Below are 22,718 nucleotides of genomic sequence, written 5' to 3' on the forward strand. Positions count from 1 at the left end.
GGCGGACTAGCGAGATGATGAGGACACAACTAGCTCGGATATAACCATGACTACCTTATGTATTAATCAACCTAAGGTGCATATGTGTTATATTAGATTTACTTGTTATATATTTTTTTTGACTGGGATACTTGTTATATATTTGAACAATCGTTGCTACACAACGAGTTTCATGTGTTTTCGTTTGCAGAGGTACTTGCTTGGGCGAAAGAAAAGAAACCGAGCATAATGAATGCATGGATGATCAAAGAAGTTGATTGGGGACCAAAACAAGACCTTCTCCAAGTCTACTACTACCTCACCACATCACTTTTGGTCCATAGAAGACAAGAGATAAAGTTCTACACGTTTTGGATTTGGATTCGGGCCTCCTGACAGCATCAACTTCAAACAGACCTAGCCGCTGATCTAGAAGGAATTTTAGGGCCCATGAGTACTTGTTGGAAAGCTTATGGAGTCTGCACAACAAACCACATGCCTCATCCAGTCCGAATCTAATTTGGGTTTTGGGCCCTGTAATTGTGTCGTGGGCTTAGCCCAAGGGGTGTGCGCCCTAGGGCAACACTAGGACGTCCCTAATCATATTTATTCAGTAGCCGTCATCGTCTAAAGTGGGGTTTTGCTTAGATTATTCTGCTAAGAATAGTTTCGCCGCTAGATCGGTTTGTAAGACCTCAACTTGTGAGCTTAATCATTCATCTACAATTTGGTTGTATTTTTCTTTGTTCTTGTTTGTGTTCTTCGATTACCAAACAGGGATTAGCCTTCTCAGCAAGGTCAACCGCGTTTCAACATGGTTGATAACCAGAGGAGATGTGGTGCTGCGATTGCGGGCTCAGAGCGTGTTCGTTCAGAAGCCGAATCAATTTGTGTCGCGACTCCGCCCAAATTGACTGTTTATCAGAACCTTTCGGAAGATCGGGAACCCTAGTCCACATCAAGAGAAGGATCAATTTAATGTTCAGTTTGAGGGAGGACCATGCACAGGGAGGGCATCATCAAGCGTTGTCAAGTTTGCTGATACGATTCGAGTTGCCACAGAATGAGGAGGGATGAGATTTGGGGAATCAATCTGAGGAAGGCCTGGACTAGACGAGAGAAGATGGTCAGAAGTAAGTGGGTAATCTGTGAATTTTGCAGGGAGGATGCGAGCGGCTCTGTAAAAAATTGCCTTTGCTCCATTCCATCTCTTGGATCAAGATTGGAGGGCCCATAATGGTCGAGTGCAAGATTGCAAATCTAGAAACCTTCATGAAGATTGCAAGATGTTTAAGATTGGGTGGCTGTGGTTCAAATGGGAAGACGATACAAAACCTTGGGCTGAGATGAAAACCTCATGCAATGCAATAGACATCACATTCTTCCGAGTAAGTACAAATATTTCTCTTGGAAACGGAGAATGCTTCTTTTTGGGAGATTATTGGCTAAAGAATACTATCAAAAAACTCATACCTTCAAGAAAGTACAGCCCGTCGACACTATTGCCCACCTTTTCTATTGGTGTATATCTATTGCTAATTACAGCTCATTCCATATATTTTAGCTTTATATGATATTTTACCTTTTGCCCGAATTTATTCAATACTTAAGTGGTCAATACATGTCGGCAAATTTTGCTACATGACACCTAAAATTTGTGTAATTTGCTGATAGACATTGAAAAAACGTATCGCAGCTAAAAGTCATTGTAAAGACTGGTAATACTTTCGGCTCAATTGGATTGATAAATTTTTAGGAAATATGAGAATATCCCTAGGACCATGTGCTTCAAAAATGGCGTTAGAGTAAAATTTTTTAAAAAATATTAAACTCTAGTTTACCATCACCCCAAGTACATCACTGGCATACATCATATTTCATCATCACTCTAGTCTTAGGTCAAAAACTTTTGACCCTAAGGGCATTCTTATCTTTCTGAAGAATTTCTCTCTCTAATTGAGCCAAATTATCAGTTTTTTAAGTGTATTTCAGCCGTGACATGTTTTTACTATGTCTACCAGTAAATTACGTAAATTTTGAGTGGTTGAATCGTTCACGAACTTGCCTTTCGTGATATTTACGAACCAGCAGTAAGGGGTGTCACTAGTACAGATCCTCTCATCTGTAAAGGCCTCTAACATGCCTAGAATTAGCGGGCCATCACAAGGAAGTCATCTCAATCGGACCGAAAAAACGCCCGATTGAGATATGGTCATAAAACTCAGGCACGTCACGGATGACACCTATCTGTGACAATCATATCTCAATCGGGCATAAACTTCATCTGTGAAGAGCGCCAACATGAACCCGATTGAGATAACAATTGGGCCCGATAAAGACCAGCAGCAGGGTGGCCTGCGCGGCCTGCGCCTTGTAATATATTCTCATCAGGGGATTCAAACCCACGACCACATGAACAACTAGTGAATACCCCGCGCGTTGCTGTGACACTTTTATATGATAAAAGAAAACTTTAGGCGCAACATATATCTAGCCAGTTGTATACCTACATTTGCACTATTCTAAATTTATACATTACTTCAAGCGTCGGGTACACTTGATTGTTGTGATTTAAATACACCTTGCAACTATTAAAAAACTTACAAAAAATTCAATAATTAATAGCAAGATGGAGTTACGCATTTTCTGATGCTTGCTTCAACTGAGTCAGGTCGTTGGAAGGAAGATTGTTCATTCATCCATGCTAATGAACTTAGGCTGACATGCATCATTCCGATGCTAACAAAGATATAGGCCTGCTATGAAATAGCAAGTAAACTTTAATTAGTACCCGATAATAAACTTAAAGAATCATTGCCGTATGAATGAATATCATAGAAAAAATAGTGGTCGTATAGGGAGCTTAGTTGCTCATTGCCATGAAGCAATATCAACAGGATCAATGTCCATATAAGCAGTAGAAAAACTGAAGAACTTCAGATCACGGTGAGCAAAAACCAATAAACAAAGAACACATGTGAAAGAAAGAAAATAGTGACGTGAATATTTATGAGTAAAATAAAAAAAATAATTTAAATTGTAGGCCGAGGAAAGGAACACACCACAAACCAAACCATGAAGGAATGACTGTAGCATGGCATTGACAGCATAATACATCAAGAAAAACATTAGTAATTTGAAGGGATCACATCCATTGCATCCACTGGTTTCACAAAGAATATGTTTTTATCCTATAAGATGGCTAAGACATGCCATTGTGGAGAGGCATATAAATAGTGAGGTGAAAGGGTAGGTGAAAGGAAAGGTCGAGTCAAGAAATGCAATTGATGAATATATGCATGTAACTGTTTAGTTTATTGGTGGTAGTAATTAAGATAGAAAATTAAGCGATGCATGCAACACAATTATCATGGGAGTTAATTGGTTTGGGGCCGGCCTCCTCGCTGGGCTAGACTCACTTGATAGATTGTGGTCTGCAGACTAAAGCTACATCTAGACTAATTACAGCCCTTGGAAATAAAATCTAACGGTGGTGAATAATTCTGGTGACGTGGATGCACCACAAAACAGAAAAATACTAGTAATTGCACTTAGTGGGGATCAACTTTATAGGTATGTAGGTTATCTAAGGACCAACCACTGAGCCACTCAAGTGTTTTGTCATCTGTTTCAGTAACTAAGAAAACATATTTTTAGCTCAGTTTGTATGCATGAAAACATTAGAGCTTTCTAGCCTCTAGAAGTGCAAATACATACTTTATCCGTTTCATAATGTAAGACTTTCTAGCATTGCCCATATTTATATAGATGTTAATGAATCTAGACATATATATGTGTATATATTCATTAACATCTATATGAACGTGGGCATTGCTAGAAAGTCTTACAATATGAAACGGGGGGAGTACTTCACAAGTCTAAGTCCATGTATATCTTTTGGCAAGACACATGCTGCTACATGTGTTGGATAGATACATGCCATCCAAATAATAAATTAGTTTTAGTCTGTTGTTTTTAAAATTTTCTTATTTACAAACCTTTTATAATTTACCTTGTTCACGGCACTTCGTATTTTTCTTAACAGGCCATAGCTTGAATCTAAAGTGCTGCAGTTAAATATCTACAGAATGTTGCACATCATGAAAATCAGGGTATGCTTCTCATTCAGGCCATAGCTTGAATCTAAAGTGTATGCAGTTAAATCAGAATGTTACCCAAGGTTGAAGCACCACAGAACACGGACTGTTGCTGGAAGACAATTTTCTTGTACATGTGTTTGATGAATTGTAACTGAACACATTTTATTTTCCTATGGACCATTTGTATATTTCTAAATCCGATTTGAATGAATTTGTTGGTACTGAACTTAGATGGACTATTTATGTAAACTTTGCAAACTTGAATTTTGATGTATGAATTGAGATTGATGTTCATATATTTATCCAAATTGCTAGCAAAGGCTTGAGGCTAGCTAAAAAACAAAATTTATTTTTTTTGTGGATTATACTCATCCGTGACGGGCATTAACTCAGAGCCCGTTTGAGATGAGAGTCATCTATGACGGACTATACTTTAGGCCCGTTAGAGATGAGAGTCATCCGTGATAGGCTATACTTTAGGCCTGTTAGAGATGAGAGTCATCTATGATGGGCTATAGTTTAGACCCGATTGAGATGAGAGTCATCTGTGACGGGCTATAGTTTAGGCCCGTTAGAGATGAGAGTCATCTGTGACGGGCTTTTGTGTTGGCCCGATTGAGATGTGTGTCATCCGTGACGGCCGGATGCCCGATCGAGATATTTTACCACATCAGTGACTTTTGCTTAGTGACGGGGGCTATACTCGAAAGAGATGAGGCTTTTAGCTCGTTAGAGATAACCGATCCCGTTCTAGTGTGTGGATCGATGTTTAGACAGTGACAATTGCAAGTTGCTACACCCATTAATAGTTTATGTACCATGTGCTCAATTTACTTTAAAAATATTATATCCACAACTTTCACTTACTTTAATTCCACCCCTCTTTAATTTCTTCAGACCAGCCAGCAGTTAATCCTGAAACCAGGTCAAAAACAGCGTTAAAAATGGAAAGGTAAATGGGCACCCTCAATGTGGTTAAAGCATGAGCTTATATTACATTCGACGTTTTCTGTACTAGTGTCGGACAACAACAACCACGGCTTATATACACAGATCACTCATGGCCTCAAACTAGATTATCAGTATCCTTCGAAAAACGGTGGCGGTGGCGATTGGTATTTTGCTGACAATATTGGCGGGAGGATGACGGGCTCTTGAATTGGCGGCGGCGGGGACATAGTCGGCGGTGGTGGTGGCGGCGAGAATGCCGGCGGTGGCGGTGGCGGCGGCGAGGAGACAGGCGGTGGAGGAGATGTCTTGGGCGGCGGCGGCGGCGAGAAGGCAGGCGGTGGAGAGAACACTGGCGATGGCGGGGATACCACCGGTGCCGGTGGTGGCGGGGATTGTACCGGTGCTGGTGGCGGCGGCAGCGGCGGTGAATGCTTTGAGCTCTCCGGCGCTGGCTTCTTCGCCGGCGCCGGCCATCCACAGGGCTTGGTCTTGCTGCAATCCACCGGATGGCTCACGACCGGGGCACATTCACCGGCACTCCTCTGCATCGGCCTCACGTTGCCCATGCAGTTAGCCTCGTCCTCCAACGACTTGTCGAGCTTCGCATCCAGCAGCGCGCTGCTGCACTGGGCGTCTTCCCCGGCGAAGAAGTTGTACGAGACCGACAGGTTCGTCAACGCCGGCAGCCCGCAGACGTCGCCCGGCACAACGCCGGTGAAGGTGTTGTGCGACAGGTCAAGCTGCTCGACCTTGGCCAGGCCGCCCATCGTCGCGGGGATGGCGCCGGTGAGCAGGTTGTGGCTGACGTCGAACACCGTGGCGTTGGCGAGGAGGCCCGACTCGAGGGGCAGGCAGCCGGTGAGGCTGTTGTTGAGGAAGACGAACTGGTCGAGCGTGGCGGCGGCCTGGCCGATGGTGGGCGGGATGCAGCCGCCGAGGTCGTTGTTGGCGAGGACGATGACCGACGCGGTGGACCTGCCGATGGTGTCCGGGATGCCGGAGGTGAAGCGGTTGTTGTTGAGGAAGATGGCGTCGTAGGGGCGGAGGAAGAGCTCCGGCGGGATGGGGCCGTCGAAGTCGTTGAACCGGATGTCGAGGTAGCTGAGCTCGGGGACGCGGAGCACCGCGCCGGGGAACGCGCCGACGAGGCGGTTGTTGCTGACGTCGAGCTCGTAGAGCCGCGTCATGTTGGCGACCTCCTCCGGGATGACGCCGCAGAAGCGGTTGGAGTTGAGGTGGAGCACGGCGAGGTCGGACAGGAGGCCGATCTCCCTGGGCAGGTAGCCCGCGACGTCGGCGGCGTTCATGTCCAGCGACGCGACGGCGCTCGCCGACGCGTTGTCCGGCGACGGCGCGCAGAGCACGCCGTTGTAGGCGCACACGTCGGGGCCGGCCCAGTCGCCGGTGAAGTTGCCGGGGTCGGAGTAGAGCGCCCGCTTCAGCGCGTGCAGCGCCCTGTGCGCCGCCGCCAGCCGCGGGTTGCTCACCTTGATCTCGATGTCGATATCGATGTGGACGTGGTCGCCGTGCTTCTCGAAGTTGAGCAGCTGGCGCCGCGCGATGGCGGCCGCCTCATGGCTGGTCACAGCAAAGCACGACGAGGAGAGGAAGGAGAAGATGACGGCGACGAGGAGGAGGAGGGGCGGGAATGGTGGGAGGGTGCCCATGGTGGTTAGGAATGTCTCATCAGCCTTGGCCGAAGCCAATGGCTAAAGAGAGGAGGAGGTCATGGAGGGGGGAGACATCGCAGCGTGATGTTTGGAGATCGAAGATGATGAAATGTACTATATAAGGAATTGGTGTTAGTTAAGTGTTTGGATGGTTAAGAGGATTTAGAGGAGTGGATTGGTTTTGTGTGAGTCATGCAATGAGATTGTGCTGTTCTTTGCCAAGTATGGTAAATCGTTTTTGTTTCTTCAGTTAGGTTGCTATAGCATTAAGGGCATCCACAATATAAGAAATTGAGAGGATTCTAAGCCATTGAGATCTACATATTCGCTGTGTAGGTGATTCTTATAGAGATCATTTGGATAGGTTACCACTAACCATAAAAGCAAGGTAAATAGTGCAGCTGGTAGCTAGCTCCAAAATTTTGATAGAGCTAACTTAAAAACCAACTCATACAACAAGCTAGCTAAAAATTTGCTATAAGCTGCCTTGGTTAAATCATAAAAACATTAAATACTTATGTGGGTATATCCGTACTAATCTCTATCTTTGTGGCTATTTTGATACACCATAAATGCACACAATATGATCAATACCGACTCAGGAACATGGTTTCAGACAATAAACCAAACGGTCACAGAGATTGAAAAGTTAGCTATTCAACGAAAGGAATACTGAAAACGAGCCACACTTAGTTTTTGATATAATTAAAGACTAAAAACCACACTATGTAATTTTTCAAGACTTAACAAAAGACATTGACCAACTAAAATGAGATAAAAGTTCTTAGATTAAACACATTGACCAACTGCTATCTTGCTCTATTGCTGCGACCAACTCTGATTGTCATATATGTCGGGAAGTATTGAACAGGATATAATTAAGACTATAGATGTAAAGACTAAAAAAAGTAACTAATATAAGTGTACTTCTAATTTCAGGAAGTTAATATCTTGGTCATTTTTTATGGTAGGAGTACTGTTCTGTTAATTCCAGTAAGGTATTCGTGAAATTAATAACATTATTTGTGAAAGAAGTGCATCTTTCATTCAGTGGACAATGGAGTACAAATGTTCCTGAAACAAAACAGATATAAAGGTAAATTAAAATGCCCTATATATGAAAAAATAAAACTGCATCATCATTCAATTTGTTCCTTTGTTAGTAGGTGTTGTTTTCACTTATCTTGCCAGGTGAGGTTACTCCAACAGGCAAGTCAATCCAAGCAAGAATATTCAGCAACCAGCAAATATGTTATGTATGTACGTATACGAAGGCTGGCTGATAGATACTAATCAACTTGAGAATCCACATTATACATAATAGCAACAGCAACCTCACAGATGAGCACCAATACCACCACCAGTTGGATCAGCAGATGGGAGCAGATGAGCGGAAGTGGAAGAGGATCGAGCTGAGCCTATTGTACCTTCGAGAATTTAGGCAAGCTCGGTTAAAGCTCAAGCTCAGCTATAAGTAGTATAATATATATTTTAATGATAATCTCTTGATAAGTATAATTATTTTTCTAAGTTAATCACACTAATAAAAGAGTAGAAAGGACTAATATAAATATAATATGCTAACACATGCTAATTTGTTGTGTAAATAGATACTAATATATATATATATTTATTAGTTTATTAATAAATCAATAAGGTGAACAAACAATATGGACTGTACAAAGTCAAAACATGATAGGAACTCAAGCTCAGTTCGGAAAACTCGCGAGCTTTTGCTTAGGCTCAGGTTCAGCTCGTTTGGAGCTTGAGCCGAGCTCAATCGGGCCTAGGACGAGCCAAGCTCAAGCTACTTGTGAGCCTCGAGCTTTTTTGACTGCCCTAATCAGGCGGGTTCCTTGTGGGACCCACATAATGCTTTTTTTAATCGCCTTCACGGGCTGCATGCAAACTATACGGCGTGGGACTTCCACTACTAGAAAAAATGGGCGGTCGAAACACGTTTTCACAGGCGGGCAAACCTTCCGCATGTATCTTAACGACCGTAAAAATCTCCAATTTTCACAGGTGGACCAAAGCACCGCCTGCGAAAATAATTTTCGCAGGCTGCATTTCGAATCTTCCTGGGTGCTACAGTAAACCACCTGCGAAAATACTCACGGCGCCAAAAAAAAAATTTTCCGCCAGCCCCGCCCCCTCGCTATTCAAATCACAAATCACAAATTCTCACAAATCTCATCCAAAAACAAAATCCAATCCAAAAATCCATACATCAACACAAAGCATTGGATTCAAATCCACAACATCAATTTACAAGTTAACATCAATCAACATGTAAGCTTTAAAAAGAAACGTCGTCGTCGCCTGCAAACTCCTTTGCATGCGGTGCCGCCGCCGCCCCCCTCCCCCCTCTGTCCGGATTTGGGAGGAAGGGAGGTGTTTGCCGCCACCACCGCCCTCCCCTCTCCTCGTAGGGCCGGATCTCGGGGAGGGAGGAGAGGGGAGCCGCCTCCGCACAGCCGTCAACATCCACGCCGCCGTCGCCTCGTTCGCACCACCGCCGTTGCTTCCCCTCCTCCGGCCAGATCTAGGAGCGGGGAGGAAGAGAGGGGGAGCCGCCGCCACCGTCGCCCCCTCGCGTCCACGCCGTCATCACCGTCCACGCCGCCGCGTCCGTGCCGCCGCCGTCGCTCCCCCTCCTCCGGCGAGGAGGGAGAGAGAGGGAGCCGTCGCGCCGCCGTCGCTCCCCTCCTTCGGCGAGGAGGGAGAGAGGGGGAGGGAGGAGGGATGGAGGGGAGGAGAGTGGCGCTGAGAGAGAGAGAGACGCTGAGGAGAGGAAATGAGTGGTGGGGAGGGGTGGAGGAGAAGATAAGGAGGACTTAGATTTTTTTGGGTAGGTATGATTTTTGCAGGCGGACCACATAAGGTTCCGCCTGCGAAAATCAATTTTTTCGCGCAGACCACTTAAGAGGTCCACATGCAAAAATAAAGGTATTTTTTTAGGCGGACCTCTTAAGTGGTTCGCCTAGAAAAATTGATTTTCGCAAGCGGATGACGAAAATTCACCCCGGTTTATATTTTTGAAGATGCTTCATCGACGACATCGACCGCGTCCTCTACGACGGCATCGATCACGTCATCTACGATGACAACGACTGCATCAACTCCGCATCACTATTGTGATGACTGTTACACGGCGTAGAAGAACCAACCAAAGTGGTGGCCTCATCGCCAACGACGTCCTCTGACATATGCAAGACATCCCCAATGGCATCCTCTGACATCTACAAGGTGCAAGATGCTAACAATTACAGTTTTTGTCTTCACACTGTGGCATAAATATTTTTTTTCGCCTTCGGCTATATGCGGCTACACCTACAACCACGGTTACTACATGATCGGCTCCATCAACGAACATCTATAACAACAATCATTGACGGAAACTCCAGTCAAAGCGTCTGTGTCATCGCTATCATCCATGACACTCCCGCTATGACTACGTGAGAGAATAGAGGAGAGTCAAGGGACGACACAGAAGGAGACGTAGGCACCAGGTTGAGGACCGTCCATCAAAGATGCAATTGATGATGGTGAGTCGAAGAAGATGAAGAAATAAAAGATTTCAAATCCAGTCGCAATCGTTCGCTTCGCTCCCGTTACGACTGAGGGGGAATGTTAGAAGCATAGATATATTAATTGGAGATAAGAGTCAAATACAAATATAGAGATAAGATATCATCCTAGAGATAGAATCCTAGAGATAAAATAGAGTCCTAGAGATAAATCTACTCTTACTTGTGCCCCTATATATACCCCATGAGAGGATCAATGCAATACACCGAGAATACAACAATTAGATTTTTCTACGGTTGTAACTATGATACGCTGTAATATGCTGGATCGGGGAAGAGTGCCCGTAATCAGTGCCCCAGAGATGTAGGTCTCGGCTGAACTCCATTATCAAATACCGTACCTCGGTGTCGTCATCATGTTTGAATCTTCTATGACGTTTCTTTTGCATTCGGTTTTCGATGTGACTTCGGGGCTGGTTTTATAACAATGATTATAGTGCTGTTGACGGCAATCGGTTGTGAGAATTAGCTATTCGGGTCCCTCCATGTGATTTTCTTGTGATTGGGATGTATGGTAATGCTAGGGTTTTAAGGTGTAGGATTGGTGCATGAGAGATCATCACTTCACTTGTATGACCTTCTCTCCTTTTATATTTTTTTATCATTCTCTCCTTTTTTTTTATAATGCTACTGAACTAGTGGAATACAGGGGACTAATGCAAAATAAAAGAAAAGTATCACTGGTCACGGCATACAATTTAGAAAGTGTGTGATTTAGGCATAGGGCTGACCACGACCCTTTACGACTTGGTCGCTCGGTTTGTTAGACGATAGATCAACCAACAAAAGCTACGATATATGATGTACGTGTCAGGATACAAATCCTTACAAATAACAACAGTTATTGTTCGATAGCTATATCAGTTGTCTAGGCTTACCAATGTATAATAGAAGATGAAAATTCCATATTACTGGTATCGATCAATGCTAGTAACTCTTTGAGCTTTGTCTAGGTTAAAAAAAAATTATGGATCCACCATCACAAAAATGAAAAACACCGGGGAAAACAAAAAAACCATTTGATAGCAGCACAAGACAAAATGATGTTACCGTCTACCCGAGCTCCTACTCCGTACCAGCACACCCAAACGAACAGTCCCGCCGGGCCATGGGCACGTTCGTAAATTTCCCTCCCGTGGCTGGCTGGCTGCCATCTCTCTCAGCCAGGGTTGGAAATTTCGGCCGTTTCGGTGGGTCCCGATAGTAAATGAGCTCCGGTCAAATCGCCCTCCGCCTCCCCTCATTGCGCCGCACGCACACCGCATCCAGATCCAGATCGAAAAAATCGCCATCTCGCCGAGTTGCCAGTCGCCGCCTCGACGCCGGTCGCCATACCGCCGGCGCTGCACGCCCCCCTCCAAGCCATCGCCCTGTCGCCCCCAGCCGCCCGGTGGTGGGGCGGCGGATGCCGAGCTTGGCGAGGTTGCCGAGGACGAACCAGGCGAGGAGGACGAGGATCTTGTCGACGAGCCAGAGCGGAAGCCACGCCATGAGCAACACGGCGAGCTCGAACGTGGACTTGCCGAGCACCTCGCCAGGGAGGACGTGGACGGCGTCGCGCACCACCATCGCCGGGAGGGCGCTGTGGTCGCACAGGTCGAGCGACACCACCATGCCGGAGTTGCCGCACCCGACGACGAGCACCTTCTTGCCGCGGTACGCCTCGCCGGACTTGTAGACCGCGACATGCATCACCTCGCTGCTATATTTGTTCTTGGACTGTGGAGACTTGCTGTCAGTGGGTGTGTTCAGAATTGCTGCTGCAGCTTGCAGCGAATTTGTGATGCAGCAGCTGCAGCTTGTATGGCTGCCGAGCAGAGCGAGTGTTGCTATCTGTTTTTGTTCTCTTTTTCAGAAATTTCGCCCGCAAATTTTAAATTTGAATTCAAATTTTTAAAAGAACTAGCAAATATGCCCGTGCGTTGCACCGGGTGAATATCAAACAAATATTGATGGGTAAGATTGCTTGTGTACTTATAACACATATGCACAAAAATATTGAATATGTACATACCTCGCAAATATCTCCAAATTTTATACATATGAGTTGTGTAAATCGTGTGAGTTTCATATTGTCATGTTGATATGGAGTATTACTGATGAGCCCATCTATGGTGATAATTTTGGAGGTTGTAGCTCAACGAATTTGTATTTGCTATGTATCTCAACGTTGATAAGTCACTACTATAACCATTGGCGACCTTTCTCGGGATCCAAGCATGTCGACCCCGCCAACGTGGCGTCGGTGCAGGGCACCGAGATGAACACCACGGGGCTATTTGCCTGTCCAGGGTCATCCTAGGCTCAAGGCCACAACACTCAAGGACGTGGTGGGCGGCGTCGCGGAGGTGCTCCCAGCGAACAAGCTGGCCACCAAGGAGGACGCCGACAAGGTGGCGGCCACCGCTATGCAGAACGATGGGAGGCACGCCGGTGACGACAAGGAGCTAACACGATCCATTTAGTCCCGATCCAAGTTGATCAGGAATTCAATCCTGCACCGTGCGGTTACGTTTTTCTTTTCCGCGGGAAAAGCAATCACCGATGGTAGGGACAAAGTGCGTGCGAGAACGGAGGCCAGGCCAAAGTGCATGCGAGAACGGAGGCCAGGCCATCACTGGATTGGATTTACGAATGAAATATCGATGTGACAAACAGAAAATTATCAGTTTGATTTAATTTTCATAATCAGAGCTCTTTAATAGGAAAAAAAATTACATGTACGTTCCTTCATCGTGCCCATGTCCATCTGGGAGTCCAGGTTTATTCACAAAGACCCAATCAACAGCCAGGAATCCATGTCCTTCCCCGCCGTTCCCTACTCTGCTTTTTTTTTCTTTCATTGAAACCTTCCGCTATGAATTTCTAGTCGTTCCCAGCATCCACGCACACAAAATAGATTTCTCTCGCAAGGCAAAACATACAAATATGAGTGCATGCAAGATATTACAAACCCAATCCATTAAAAATAGAAAATAATTAACTTTAGCCTACCTATCTCAATATTGGTATATGCCCAAACTCAAAAGGAGAAAAACCAAACTAAAACTTTTAATAAAGTGAACCCAAGAGAAAAAAAGGTGATAGTAACAACAAAATCTCACTTGACAATGTCGTTAATCAGCACTGTTTTAAAATATTACTTAAAAATCTTTATATTTACCTATTAAAACAATGAAAAACAGAATATGTTTCTTTTTTATTTACAACAGCGTTGTATTTAGTCATGTCCTATCTAAGAGAGAAAAATGAATTTAACGAAAAGAAGCTCAGAAAAAGAAAGAGAACAGGGCCACCACACCAGTAATCCCTATGTTATCAATGAAAAAAAATTTCAATGCTAGGTTTTTTATAAGAAAAGGTGATAAAGTGTTGAAAAAATACAGCAGGAAATTATATATCTTGCTGGTTTAACATGAATTCAAGCATATAGATATAAAAATATATCAGGCTAGGAAAGGAAAAGGATAAAATTTGAGAGAAAAAGGAAAAGAACAGTAGAGGATAACCAGCAAAAAGATGAAAGGTTTCGAACCCATGACCTATCGGTACAATTGTTTCACAGGCTAACCAATTGAGAATCATCGACGTTGTATCATCTAGTGTAGCTACATTTGAAAAATATGTTTTGAGCTGAACGTTGTAAAGAAAAAATCCTATCGAACCTTATCTCCTTCTCTCTCGTCGCTTTCTGCGTCTCCCCGTCTCTCCTTCGCCAACAGCCGAGAAGAGGCAGAGAGAGCGCCGCCCCCCGTCCCTCTCTCTCCCTCTCGTCCTCGCCCCCATCCCTCTCGTCTTTCCCTTGCCGGCAGCAGAGGAGGCGGCAGCGACGGCTTCAGCTGCTCCCACGGGCCGGATCGGGCAGTGGCGGTGGTGTCGGCGGCTTCCGCTGGCGAATCCGGCGGGTGGATCGGGTGAAATTTGGGTGACCCCCGATACAAATCAGTGTTCCGATAGGTAAAACCCTGCTCTCAGCATCTGCCCTTTCGAATTCGCCAAGAGCCAGCATCTGCCCTTTTGAATTCGCCAAGGGCCAGCATCTGCCCATTTGATTTTGAATTCGCCAAGAGCCAGCAACAGCGCCCCCGCGCCCCCTCCCTCCTCCGCAATAAACAGCCACACGCGCCGCCCCCATGTCCACCCTCATCGCCACAGCGCACCACCACCACCACCACCGTCTCCAGCCATGGCCTCCTCCGCCTCCCTACAGCGCTTCCTCCCCCCGTACCCCCACGCGGCAGCATCCCGCTGCCGCCCTCCCGGCGTCCGCGCCCGCCCCGTGCAGTCGTCGACGGTGTCCGCACCGTCCTCCTCGACTCCGGCGGCGGACGAGGCCGTGTCGGCGGAGCGGCTGGAGCCGCGGGTGGAGCAGCGGGAGGGCCGGTACTGGGTGCTCAAGGAGAAGTACCGGACGGGGCTGAACCCGCAGGAGAAGGTGAAGCTGGGGAAGGAGCCCATGTCATTGTTCATGGAGGGCGGCATCAAGGAGCTCGCCAAGATGCCCATGGAGGAGATCGAGGCCGACAAGCTCTCCAAGGAGGACATCGACGTGCGGCTCAAGTGGCTCGGCCTCTTCCACCGCCGCAAGCATCAGTGTATGCCTCTCTTCTCTTGCTCCTCTGATCAACACATTTTCTTGCTTTCGTTCGGTTATTTGTCGCGCCGAGGAAGTTAATTCGCCAAGATATTCTGCAGTTTTTTTTCTCGATGCACATTCAGCAACCTAATTAAGACTGATTAAGTTGCTGTGATTTTTATAGCTTAATTACGTTCTCGTGGGTAATGACTATTTATATTGAGTAAACATGGTTACCTTTGATCCAATCACTTGACCTCCATGTGCCATATGTAGCCACAGGCTCTACCAAGTAACACTAGTAATATGCCCGTGCTATGCCACAGTAGCATAATAAATCATTAAATTTTATTATAATCAAATTAAGGATCCTAAAATTGGTCCAATTGGGTGTTAATTCGATGCAGGTCATATAAAAATATATTTTAGGCAAGGTGCAATTCAAGAGCATCGACCATTATATCCAATCACTTTAATATATATTTGAAGATAACATATGTCGGAAAAAAAATGATGGAGAGCTATTTCATTAACTTGTGAGCATAAACAGATCACCAGATGATGCCACCATAAGTCCCGCCACAGTAAGTGATGCAGCTCATCTTGCCCTAGGCGTTCGGTCTAACCAGTAGATAGAAAGAGTACAACATAGATCGAATGAAAAAAAAAAAATCTCCAGAAGAAAGCTCAACCACATTGAGTAAATTAGAGCAACAATCAAATCGAGTCAGCATATCGTTATGTTAGCAGAACCAATCACCACAATTTGTTTCTCCTCTTTATCAAAGTGTTTTGCCAGGTTAAAAGCATATATCACTATGTTCCAAGCAAACATCGGCAATGGACACGTCAAAAATAAATGATCAATTGTTTCTTTGAGTACAAAATTGACAATGGACACTATGTTCCTTTGTTAGAATTCTATTTGTCAGGGTAGGATGTAGAAAAACTTAACTTTTAGAGGAAGCTTAACTATCCGGCATAAACTTGCTTTTTCAGCGCTCTATAAAATAATTCAACAGTGAATTGTCCATCTTTTCTAAGTGCTCCAAAAGACACTAAGTTGAAAAACCAGGTGAACCAACAGATTGATCCACAAAATCTTATTATTAGATTATTCACTTAAAAGCCTGTCTTTATTTCAAACATATAAAAACAGAAGTTATTAATCAGGGAAGCGCTTATGGCAGCCTGAGCGAACCAGTGATAGCAAGTGGTGAAAACAGTAAATAGGATACATAAAAATTATACAAGGTTTCTACTGTTTATCGAAAAAAAATATTTGAAAACAGTAAATAGGATACATAATCGACTTCCAACTTGTCCTTATCATAACATCCAGAATCACAACAAGAATTGCAACGAATACATAGTCGACTTGAGCTAAGAAGTCACAAGACCTGTCAAAGTAAGCTGCCCTTGATCTTGAAGTGAAAGGCATATTTTATTGTCTTCCTTGGCAAACAGATATCACTGTCTTCAGCAGTTCAGTTAGATAATTCAAGATTTCTCACGGAGAAGAGCATATCACTCGCATCAGTGTTGTGCCCTCCAAATACTGAGATAAACTGAATTTTGTTCTCTTTGAAGCATCTGCAGGCATTAACAATAATAATACTTTACAAAGTTTCATTGGGTCTAAACTATTGTTTGCACATCATATATATGCCCAGAACTTTTTAGCATGATACAAGGGTCCTATTCATAACTCATGCCTAAATCTGACAAATTTGTCAAACGACAATATAAGTCGAATTATAATGCGTTTTAGAATTGACGCCAAAACTTTTGCTAGCGTAAGTAACTCTTCCACCTCCCAGCATGCATACAACCAACAAGCTAAACTTTTGTTCAAAAAAATGTACATTTATTTCCTTGAACACAGCCTTTGTAGAATATGATTAAAAACTCATGGATGAATGAAATAATGTAAAAGAATGGTCAAAATGATGAATAGTACAAGAAGCAACTGTGAACATTTCACCTTTACCTGACTGTTCGCAAGAAGGCCACGTGGCAGAAAAGCCAGAAATGCAAGAAGCTTCCCTAATTGATACACCATCAAGAAATCAATGGACTCAACACCAGCGTCTGCCCAGACAAAATGAATGCAGGCACCTAAAATATAGAACCATTGACTTTTCAACACTGAATTATATAACCTGAATATCTTGTTTTTTTAACACATTTGACAAAATCAGTGCATTCTGTTCCATATAGATGTATGCATAGCTCACATATGTTAGTTGATCGATGAGCATGCAAACTATACACACCTTATCCGTTACTCCCTCTGTCAAAAAAAATATAAGCTTGTCTAGATACATAGCTACAAATGCTTATAATTTTGGATTCTCTTAAAGCTGTAGAAACTTTTATCGCCCCGCCATGGCAAGTCGAGCTGCCATCCCCAATGAAAGCCCCCACACAGGTTTCATGCCCTGCTGCACAATATTGAGCAACCAAAAATATAATAATATTTGTGTCAGAATTTGAATCAACCTTACAGATACTGGGTGGCCAGAAAATCTAGTCCAAGTAATATCCTGAAAAATAGCAACTGGCAAATACTAAAGGCAGTGAAGAGTTTCCTTTAGATCAGATGATAAAAAAAAAATCATATGTTCAATAGCAATAATCACTCACATTTTTTTTGCTGTTTAGAATTAAGATAAATAGTAGTTAAACTTCTATAGCTTGCGTAGCTAAGATCAATGGTGATTATTAGTTGAAAAAATAATCAAATCATCAAACTGAGGAGACTTATACCTGCCATAAGTTCTGAAATTTCAATGATCCTAGTCAATATTTACTGTATATATAGAATTAGGTCCAAAAGATGATACTTACAATTAAGGATGTTGTATTGATCGGTTCATAACTCAAGCTTCTATTTATCATTAATCAAAAGCTGGATCATTCATGCATATACCTTTGCCGCACTCAACGTAGCAGCTCGGAGTCTTCTTTGTTCAGAAGCGAGGAAGGAGTCAACAAATAAGTACTGCAATGTTAAACAAACCGACATATCAAATCCCAAATTAAGAATGCATGATTTATTAATACAGGAAATATATGATCAAATCCCAAAAAGTGAGTCATGTTATGTACACTCAGTCATCAATTTCAATAAGAATATTAACTTGCTCATTGGTATATGGATTTGATTATGACATAATTTTACAATACATTTACAGAATAAACTTGCAGTGCTGTGAGCATATGTTACTAACATGTAAGGACCTTGTTTTGCTCTGTTCAATACCTAAATGAAATGAAATCAAAGAATGAGGTTTGTAGGAGTGGAGTTGGTGAATTATAGGGTAGATAATGTCGGCACAACCGTTTGATAAGTAGTACGAGTACTTTATTTGGCGCCACTGCGCCAGCATCAGATGTGTGGCCTTTGCACTGATTGAACCCAAAAGAAAAAAAAAAAAGTCGTTTTGGTCCCACACAATTCTACTTCATCTGCAGGATGTACAGAAGGTTACATATCTATTCTGTTCTATGCTCTGTTTACATTTATAGTACTAGGTTGAAAGGGCTCACTTGGTGGCTGTCATTGGTTGGCTGGTGCGGTATATTACTAATAGGTTTTTTAATGGCATATATGTTCTTAAAATAAACCAGAAAAGCAAAAGATCAACTATCTTAGCCACACCAATGAAATGGAATATACTGAACTGTCACGGCTAAAATTCTCTTCAGTCACCTGGCCCAACTGGAGCCGTGGGCTCGTCGTCTTTTCTAAACATGTACTAGTATTTTGGGGGCCCACAGTGAATTTGGCCCAAAATGCTGACAGCCGCTCTACGGCTCTACGCTGTGCAGATGGGCGGTTCATGATGCGGCTGAAGCTGCCAAACGGTGTGACGACGAGCGAGCAGACGAGGTACCTGGCGAGCGTGATCGAGGCGTACGGCAAGGAGGGCTGCGCCGACGTGACAACCCGCCAGAACTGGCAGATCCGCGGCGTCACGCTCCCCGACGTGCCGGCCATCCTCGACGGGCTCAACGCCGTCGGCCTCACCAGCCTCCAGAGCGGCATGGACAACGTCCGCAACCCCGTCGGCAACCCGCTCGCCGGCATCGACCCCGACGAGATCGTCGACACGCGATCCTACACCAACCTCCTCTCCTCCTACATCACCAGCAACTTCCAGGGCAACCCCACCATCACCAACCTGTGAGTGATCGAATCAACTTGATCATGCTCTGTGCTGTGCTGTTCGTGTCGTCTCTGACGACATGTTTGTTGAATTTGTTGTTGCTGCGTGCTGTTGGCAGGCCGAGGAAGTGGAACGTGTGCGTGATTGGGTCGCACGATCTGTACGAGCACCCGCACATCAACGACCTCGCGTACATGCCGGCGGTGAAGGGCGGCAAGTTCGGGTTCAACCTCCTTGTCGGCGGGTTCATCAGCCCCAAGAGGTGGGAGGAGGCGCTGCCGCTGGACGCCTGGGTCCCCGGCGACGACATCATCCCGGTGTGCAAGGCCGTTCTCGAGGCGTACCGCGACCTCGGCACCAGGGGCAACCGCCAGAAGACCCGCATGATGTGGCTCATCGACGAACTTGTGAGCCTCCATTCATCCACGCCATTGACTGAATTACGTATGTCCCAATGTTCTTATCAGTTAATTGCGGTGTTGGCATTGCAGGGAATGGAGGCTTTTCGGTCGGAGGTGGAGAAGAGGATGCCGAACGGCGTGCTGGAGCGCGCTGCGCCGGACGACCTCATCGACAAGAAATGGCAGAGGAGGGACTACCTCGGCGTGCACCCGCAGAAGCAGGAAGGGATGTCCTACGTCGGCCTGCACGTGCCCGTCGGCCGGGTGCAGGCGGCGGACATGTTCGAGCTCGCCCGCCTCGCCGACGAGTACGGCTCCGGCGAGCTCCGCCTCACCGTGGAGCAGAACATCGTGATCCCGAACGTCAAGAACGAGAAGGTGGAGGCGCTGCTCGCCGAGCCGCTGCTTCAGAAGTTCTCCCCGCAGCCGTCGCTGCTGCTCAAGGGCCTGGTCGCGTGCACCGGCAACCAGTTCTGCGGCCAGGCCATCATCGAGACGAAGCAGCGGGCGCTGCTGGTGACGTCGCAGGTGGAGAAGCTCGTGTCGGTGCCCCGGGCGGTGCGGATGCACTGGACCGGCTGCCCCAACAGCTGCGGCCAGGTGCAGGTCGCCGACATCGGCTTCATGGGCTGCCTCACCAAGGACAGCACCGGCAAGATCGTCGAGGCGGCCGACATCTTCGTCGGCGGCCGCGTCGGCAGCGACTCGCACCTCGCCGGCGCGTACAAGAAGTCCGTGCCGTGCGACGAGCTGGCGCCGATCGTCGCCGACATCCTGGTCGAGCGGTTCGGGGCCGTGCGGAGGGAGAGGGAGGAGGACGAGGAGTAGGAGCACAGACTGGGGTGGTTTGCTTGCTCCGGTGATCTCTCGCCGTCCTTGTAAAGTTGACGACAATATGCCTTCGCCCATGGCACGCTTGTACTGTCACGTTTTGGTTTGATCTTGTAGCCCAAAAGTTGTGTTCATTCTCGTTGCAGTCTTACAGAAGATGATTGATTGATAAATAAAGAAGAAGCAGATTCTGCAACTGTTCATCGCTGTTCCTAAATCTGATTTCACGATAGTATCTTGCCTGACCTGTCCCAATCGCAGTGCTAAAACCATATAATCTTGCAAGCAAATGAAATTGAAAGAGTTCAATGCAACCACTAACAGTCTAACAACATGATAAGGCCTCCGCAACCAAGTCCCGTGTCGTTACGTCTGCAAGGTGGATGGAGTTTATCCATAAAAAGCCCTCCAGATCAATGCCCCAAGAACACAACTCCGTCTCTCACCTTCAATCAAACTACAGAAATCTGAACCAAAAATCGTGCGACGCGATGGAAGGGAGCAACCTCAAGTCGGCTGCGCTACTGGAGCAGTTGCATGTCCACCTCGCGTCCGGCGCCGGCAAGGAGCTCGTCGAAATGATCGGCTTCGTCTATCAGCTCAACATCTCTCCCAAGGTAATATACCCATCTCGGTCAATCGACTAGAACATCGTGAATTTCCGTGCGATCTGTCCGAGAGATTAACTAGGTACGTGCGGCGTTGCACCTGTGGATTTTCTCTCAGAAACTCGGTTTCGACGAGGAGGTATTCGTCGTCGTCGATCTCAAGAAGGGCGTCGTCTCCAAAGGTAGAGCTTTCCCGGCGATCGATGTCCGTCGACTCTGTCTTTGTCTGTCGCGTCGTCGTACTGAATAAGCTCTGTTTTTTTTCTGTCAGGGCCGTACGAGGGGAAGCCAGACGCGACCTTCTCCTTCACGGACGACGATTTCCTGGCCATCTCCAGCGGTAAGCTGAACCCTCAGATGGTGTTCATAATGTGAGATTGGAAATAACTGTTTGATTCAGAGATTGATTAGGAAAAAGAATTAGGAGTTCTCATGACGATATCGTGCGTTCTTGCAGGGGCAAATTGAAGATCAAGGGGAGTATAAGCGCAGCGCAGAAGTCCAAGCCATCCAAACTGTAGGGTTGAGTGGAGTTCGACAATACAAACAGGCAGTTGGAGTAGAAATTTTAGTCTGAAAAATAGTTCAGAGATGTTCTTGTGGTACCATAGAGATGCTGTTGGCGTTCCCCTCGAGCTTGTTTTCATAAGATGCGGAAAATATTGGACTGTCCAAATTCTTCTACCGCGATCTTACTTTCTAAACAACAAATTGCATGACCAAAGTATCACATATAACATGTTACCTATCCTCATCGTTGGGGACGTAGCTCATATGGTAGAGCGCTCGCTTCGCATGCGAGAGGCACGGGGTTCGATTCCCCGCGTCTCCATCGTCTGTTCGATCCACCATCTGTTAATGTCGCAAACACAACTAAATCCATCTTTTTTTTGCCGGTGAGTGCAGTGTGACGTCCAAGGCATGGCGCATTGGCGCCTCCTCTCTTCCCTTCGATCTTTTCATCTGTTCGTTCTTCTTGCAGAAAAGCTGTTCTGTTGAGTCGGTTCCGATCTGCTCTTGGGCTCTTGCCAGAAAAAAACCTGCGTACGCCAGGCTTATCAAGCCAACCATGCGAGGAGCTTATACTACACGCCTTTGACTCCAAAAGGACCAGGAGGCTTGCAGCCGCATGGAAATAAGCCGACCGATCCTTTATTTATTGCTTTATCTATCGTGTTTCCTTGGAATAACAAACAACCCAATTAAAATCTGTATTGGATGAAACCATGGCTAGCTGTTCGCGGTGTCAGTTCTCGGGAGGCTAGCGTGTTTTGTTTGAACCGGAATGTTCAGGGCGGCTCACCATAGACTTGGAGCCAAGTGGTTTCCATCCACAAAATTTTCCTCATCTACGAAATGTGCTCAGGAATTTAATGTGCTACTGCCAACGTGCTGCATGGAATTTGCTGAAATCGTGCTAAAATGTGCATGGCAAGCGGAATCCGGTTTCATTTTAATTAACGTTTTTAACAATGACACGATCTACGAAATATATCTTTGACCTTATTTTTTAATTATAATATATACAATAAATAAATGCATGTTTACTTTATTATAGTGCTTCGAAAGACCAATATATATATGTTATTATAGTTTCTTTAAACTAAATATTTAAAGTTATAAAAGTTTAACCTCAACCTTATCCAAAACATTAATTATAATGAAACCGGAGTAACTGACTAGTAATATCTAACATTCGTCTACGTGGAAGAGAGAGAGTGCTAGAGAGAGAGAGGGAGAGGGAGAAGCGGACGCTTGCATGGGAGCCGGCCAAGGAAAGCACCTAACCTAAGAGCAAGTTCAATAGTATAGCCAACTACTAACTCCAATTCATCAATAG

At 45.4% G+C, this 22,718-nt stretch overlaps 4 protein-coding genes and 1 non-coding gene across 9 annotated transcripts; 3 read left to right on the forward strand and 2 right to left on the reverse strand.

Moving 5' to 3' along the window:
- Positions 1–2,416: 2,416 nt before the first annotated feature.
- On the reverse strand, positions 2,417–6,787 carry LOC127771040 (pollen-specific leucine-rich repeat extensin-like protein 3). Of its 3 annotated transcripts, none has more exons than XR_008017062.1 (2): positions 4,947–6,787; positions 2,417–2,735 (listed from the first exon to the last, which is right to left on the reverse strand). XR_008017062.1 is itself a non-coding variant. In XM_052296847.1 (1 exon), exon 1 carries the CDS (start codon positions 6,695–6,697, stop codon positions 5,159–5,161), a length of 1,539 nt encoding a protein of 512 aa, XP_052152807.1. In that variant the 5' UTR covers positions 6,698–6,787; the 3' UTR covers positions 4,943–5,158. The 3 variants fall into 3 exon arrangements, 1 of the variants encoding a protein (XP_052152807.1); XR_008017063.1 differs by having other exon boundaries at positions 2,417–2,738; XM_052296847.1 differs by lacking the exon at positions 2,417–2,735 and having other exon boundaries at positions 4,943–6,787.
- A 3,011-nt stretch (positions 6,788–9,798) lies between these two features.
- LOC127771942 (probable indole-3-pyruvate monooxygenase YUCCA5) lies at positions 9,799–11,982 on the reverse strand. Its single transcript, XM_052297932.1, has 2 exons — positions 11,626–11,982; positions 9,799–9,942 (listed from the first exon to the last, which is right to left on the reverse strand). The coding sequence occupies exons 1-2, from the start codon at positions 11,980–11,982 to the stop codon at positions 9,799–9,801; spliced, it is 501 nt and encodes a 166-aa protein (XP_052153892.1).
- A 2,011-nt stretch (positions 11,983–13,993) lies between these two features.
- Positions 13,994–20,466, forward strand: LOC127779094 (ferredoxin--nitrite reductase, chloroplastic). Of its 2 annotated transcripts, XM_052305798.1 has the most exons (4): positions 13,998–14,885; positions 18,701–19,055; positions 19,157–19,445; positions 19,530–20,466. In XM_052305798.1, the coding sequence occupies exons 1-4, from the start codon at positions 14,477–14,479 to the stop codon at positions 20,265–20,267; spliced, it is 1,791 nt and encodes a 596-aa protein (XP_052161758.1). In that variant the 5' UTR covers positions 13,998–14,476; the 3' UTR covers positions 20,268–20,466. The 2 variants fall into 2 exon arrangements, with proteins under 2 accessions (XP_052161750.1, XP_052161758.1); XM_052305790.1 differs by having other exon boundaries at positions 13,994–14,885; positions 19,157–20,466.
- A 105-nt stretch (positions 20,467–20,571) lies between these two features.
- LOC127779110 (sterol carrier protein 2-like) lies at positions 20,572–21,788 on the forward strand. Of its 2 annotated transcripts, none has more exons than XM_052305807.1 (4): positions 20,572–20,887; positions 20,997–21,060; positions 21,150–21,249; positions 21,336–21,788. In XM_052305807.1, exons 1-4 carry the CDS (start codon positions 20,654–20,656, stop codon positions 21,397–21,399), a joined length of 462 nt encoding a protein of 153 aa, XP_052161767.1. In that variant the 5' UTR covers positions 20,572–20,653; the 3' UTR covers positions 21,400–21,788. The 2 variants fall into 2 exon arrangements, with proteins under 2 accessions (XP_052161767.1, XP_052161774.1); XM_052305814.1 differs by having other exon boundaries at positions 20,599–20,887; positions 21,150–21,218; positions 21,336–21,787.
- On the forward strand, positions 21,638–21,710 carry TRNAA-CGC (transfer RNA alanine (anticodon CGC)). The gene has a single exon. It is a non-coding gene; the product is annotated as a tRNA-Ala (tRNA).
- Positions 21,789–22,718: the final 930 nt, after the last annotated feature.

This window comes from Oryza glaberrima, chromosome 1, assembly GCF_000147395.1.
Source record: "Oryza glaberrima chromosome 1, OglaRS2, whole genome shotgun sequence".
Taxonomy (NCBI): Eukaryota; Viridiplantae; Streptophyta; class Magnoliopsida; order Poales; family Poaceae; genus Oryza; species Oryza glaberrima.

Bases quoted from the DNA above. Each gene is read 5' to 3' on its own strand.
- LOC127771942 (XM_052297932.1), bottom strand. From the start codon at position 11,982: ATGCATGTCGCGGTCTACAAGTCCGGCGAGGCGTACCGCGGCAAGAAG. The intron at 9,943-11,625 runs GTATGGCGACCG...TGCACCTTGTAG, and splicing joins GGGGGCGTGCAGCGCCGGCG to ATGTCAGAGGATGCCATTGG.
- LOC127779094 (XM_052305790.1), top strand. From the start codon at position 14,477: ATGGCCTCCTCCGCCTCCCTACAGCGCTTCCTCCCCCCGTACCCCCAC. The intron at 14,886-18,700 runs GTATGCCTCTCT...TACGCTGTGCAG, and splicing joins CCACCGCCGCAAGCATCAGT to ATGGGCGGTTCATGATGCGG. The intron at 19,056-19,156 runs GTGAGTGATCGA...TGCTGTTGGCAG, and splicing joins AACCCCACCATCACCAACCT to GCCGAGGAAGTGGAACGTGT.
- LOC127771040 (XM_052296847.1), bottom strand. From the start codon at position 6,697: ATGGGCACCCTCCCACCATTCCCGCCCCTCCTCCTCCTCGTCGCCGTC.
- LOC127779110 (XM_052305807.1), top strand. From the start codon at position 20,654: ATGGAGTTTATCCATAAAAAGCCCTCCAGATCAATGCCCCAAGAACAC. The intron at 20,888-20,996 runs GTAATATACCCA...ATTTTCTCTCAG, and splicing joins AGCTCAACATCTCTCCCAAG to AAACTCGGTTTCGACGAGGA. The intron at 21,061-21,149 runs GTAGAGCTTTCC...TTTTTCTGTCAG, and splicing joins GAAGGGCGTCGTCTCCAAAG to GGCCGTACGAGGGGAAGCCA.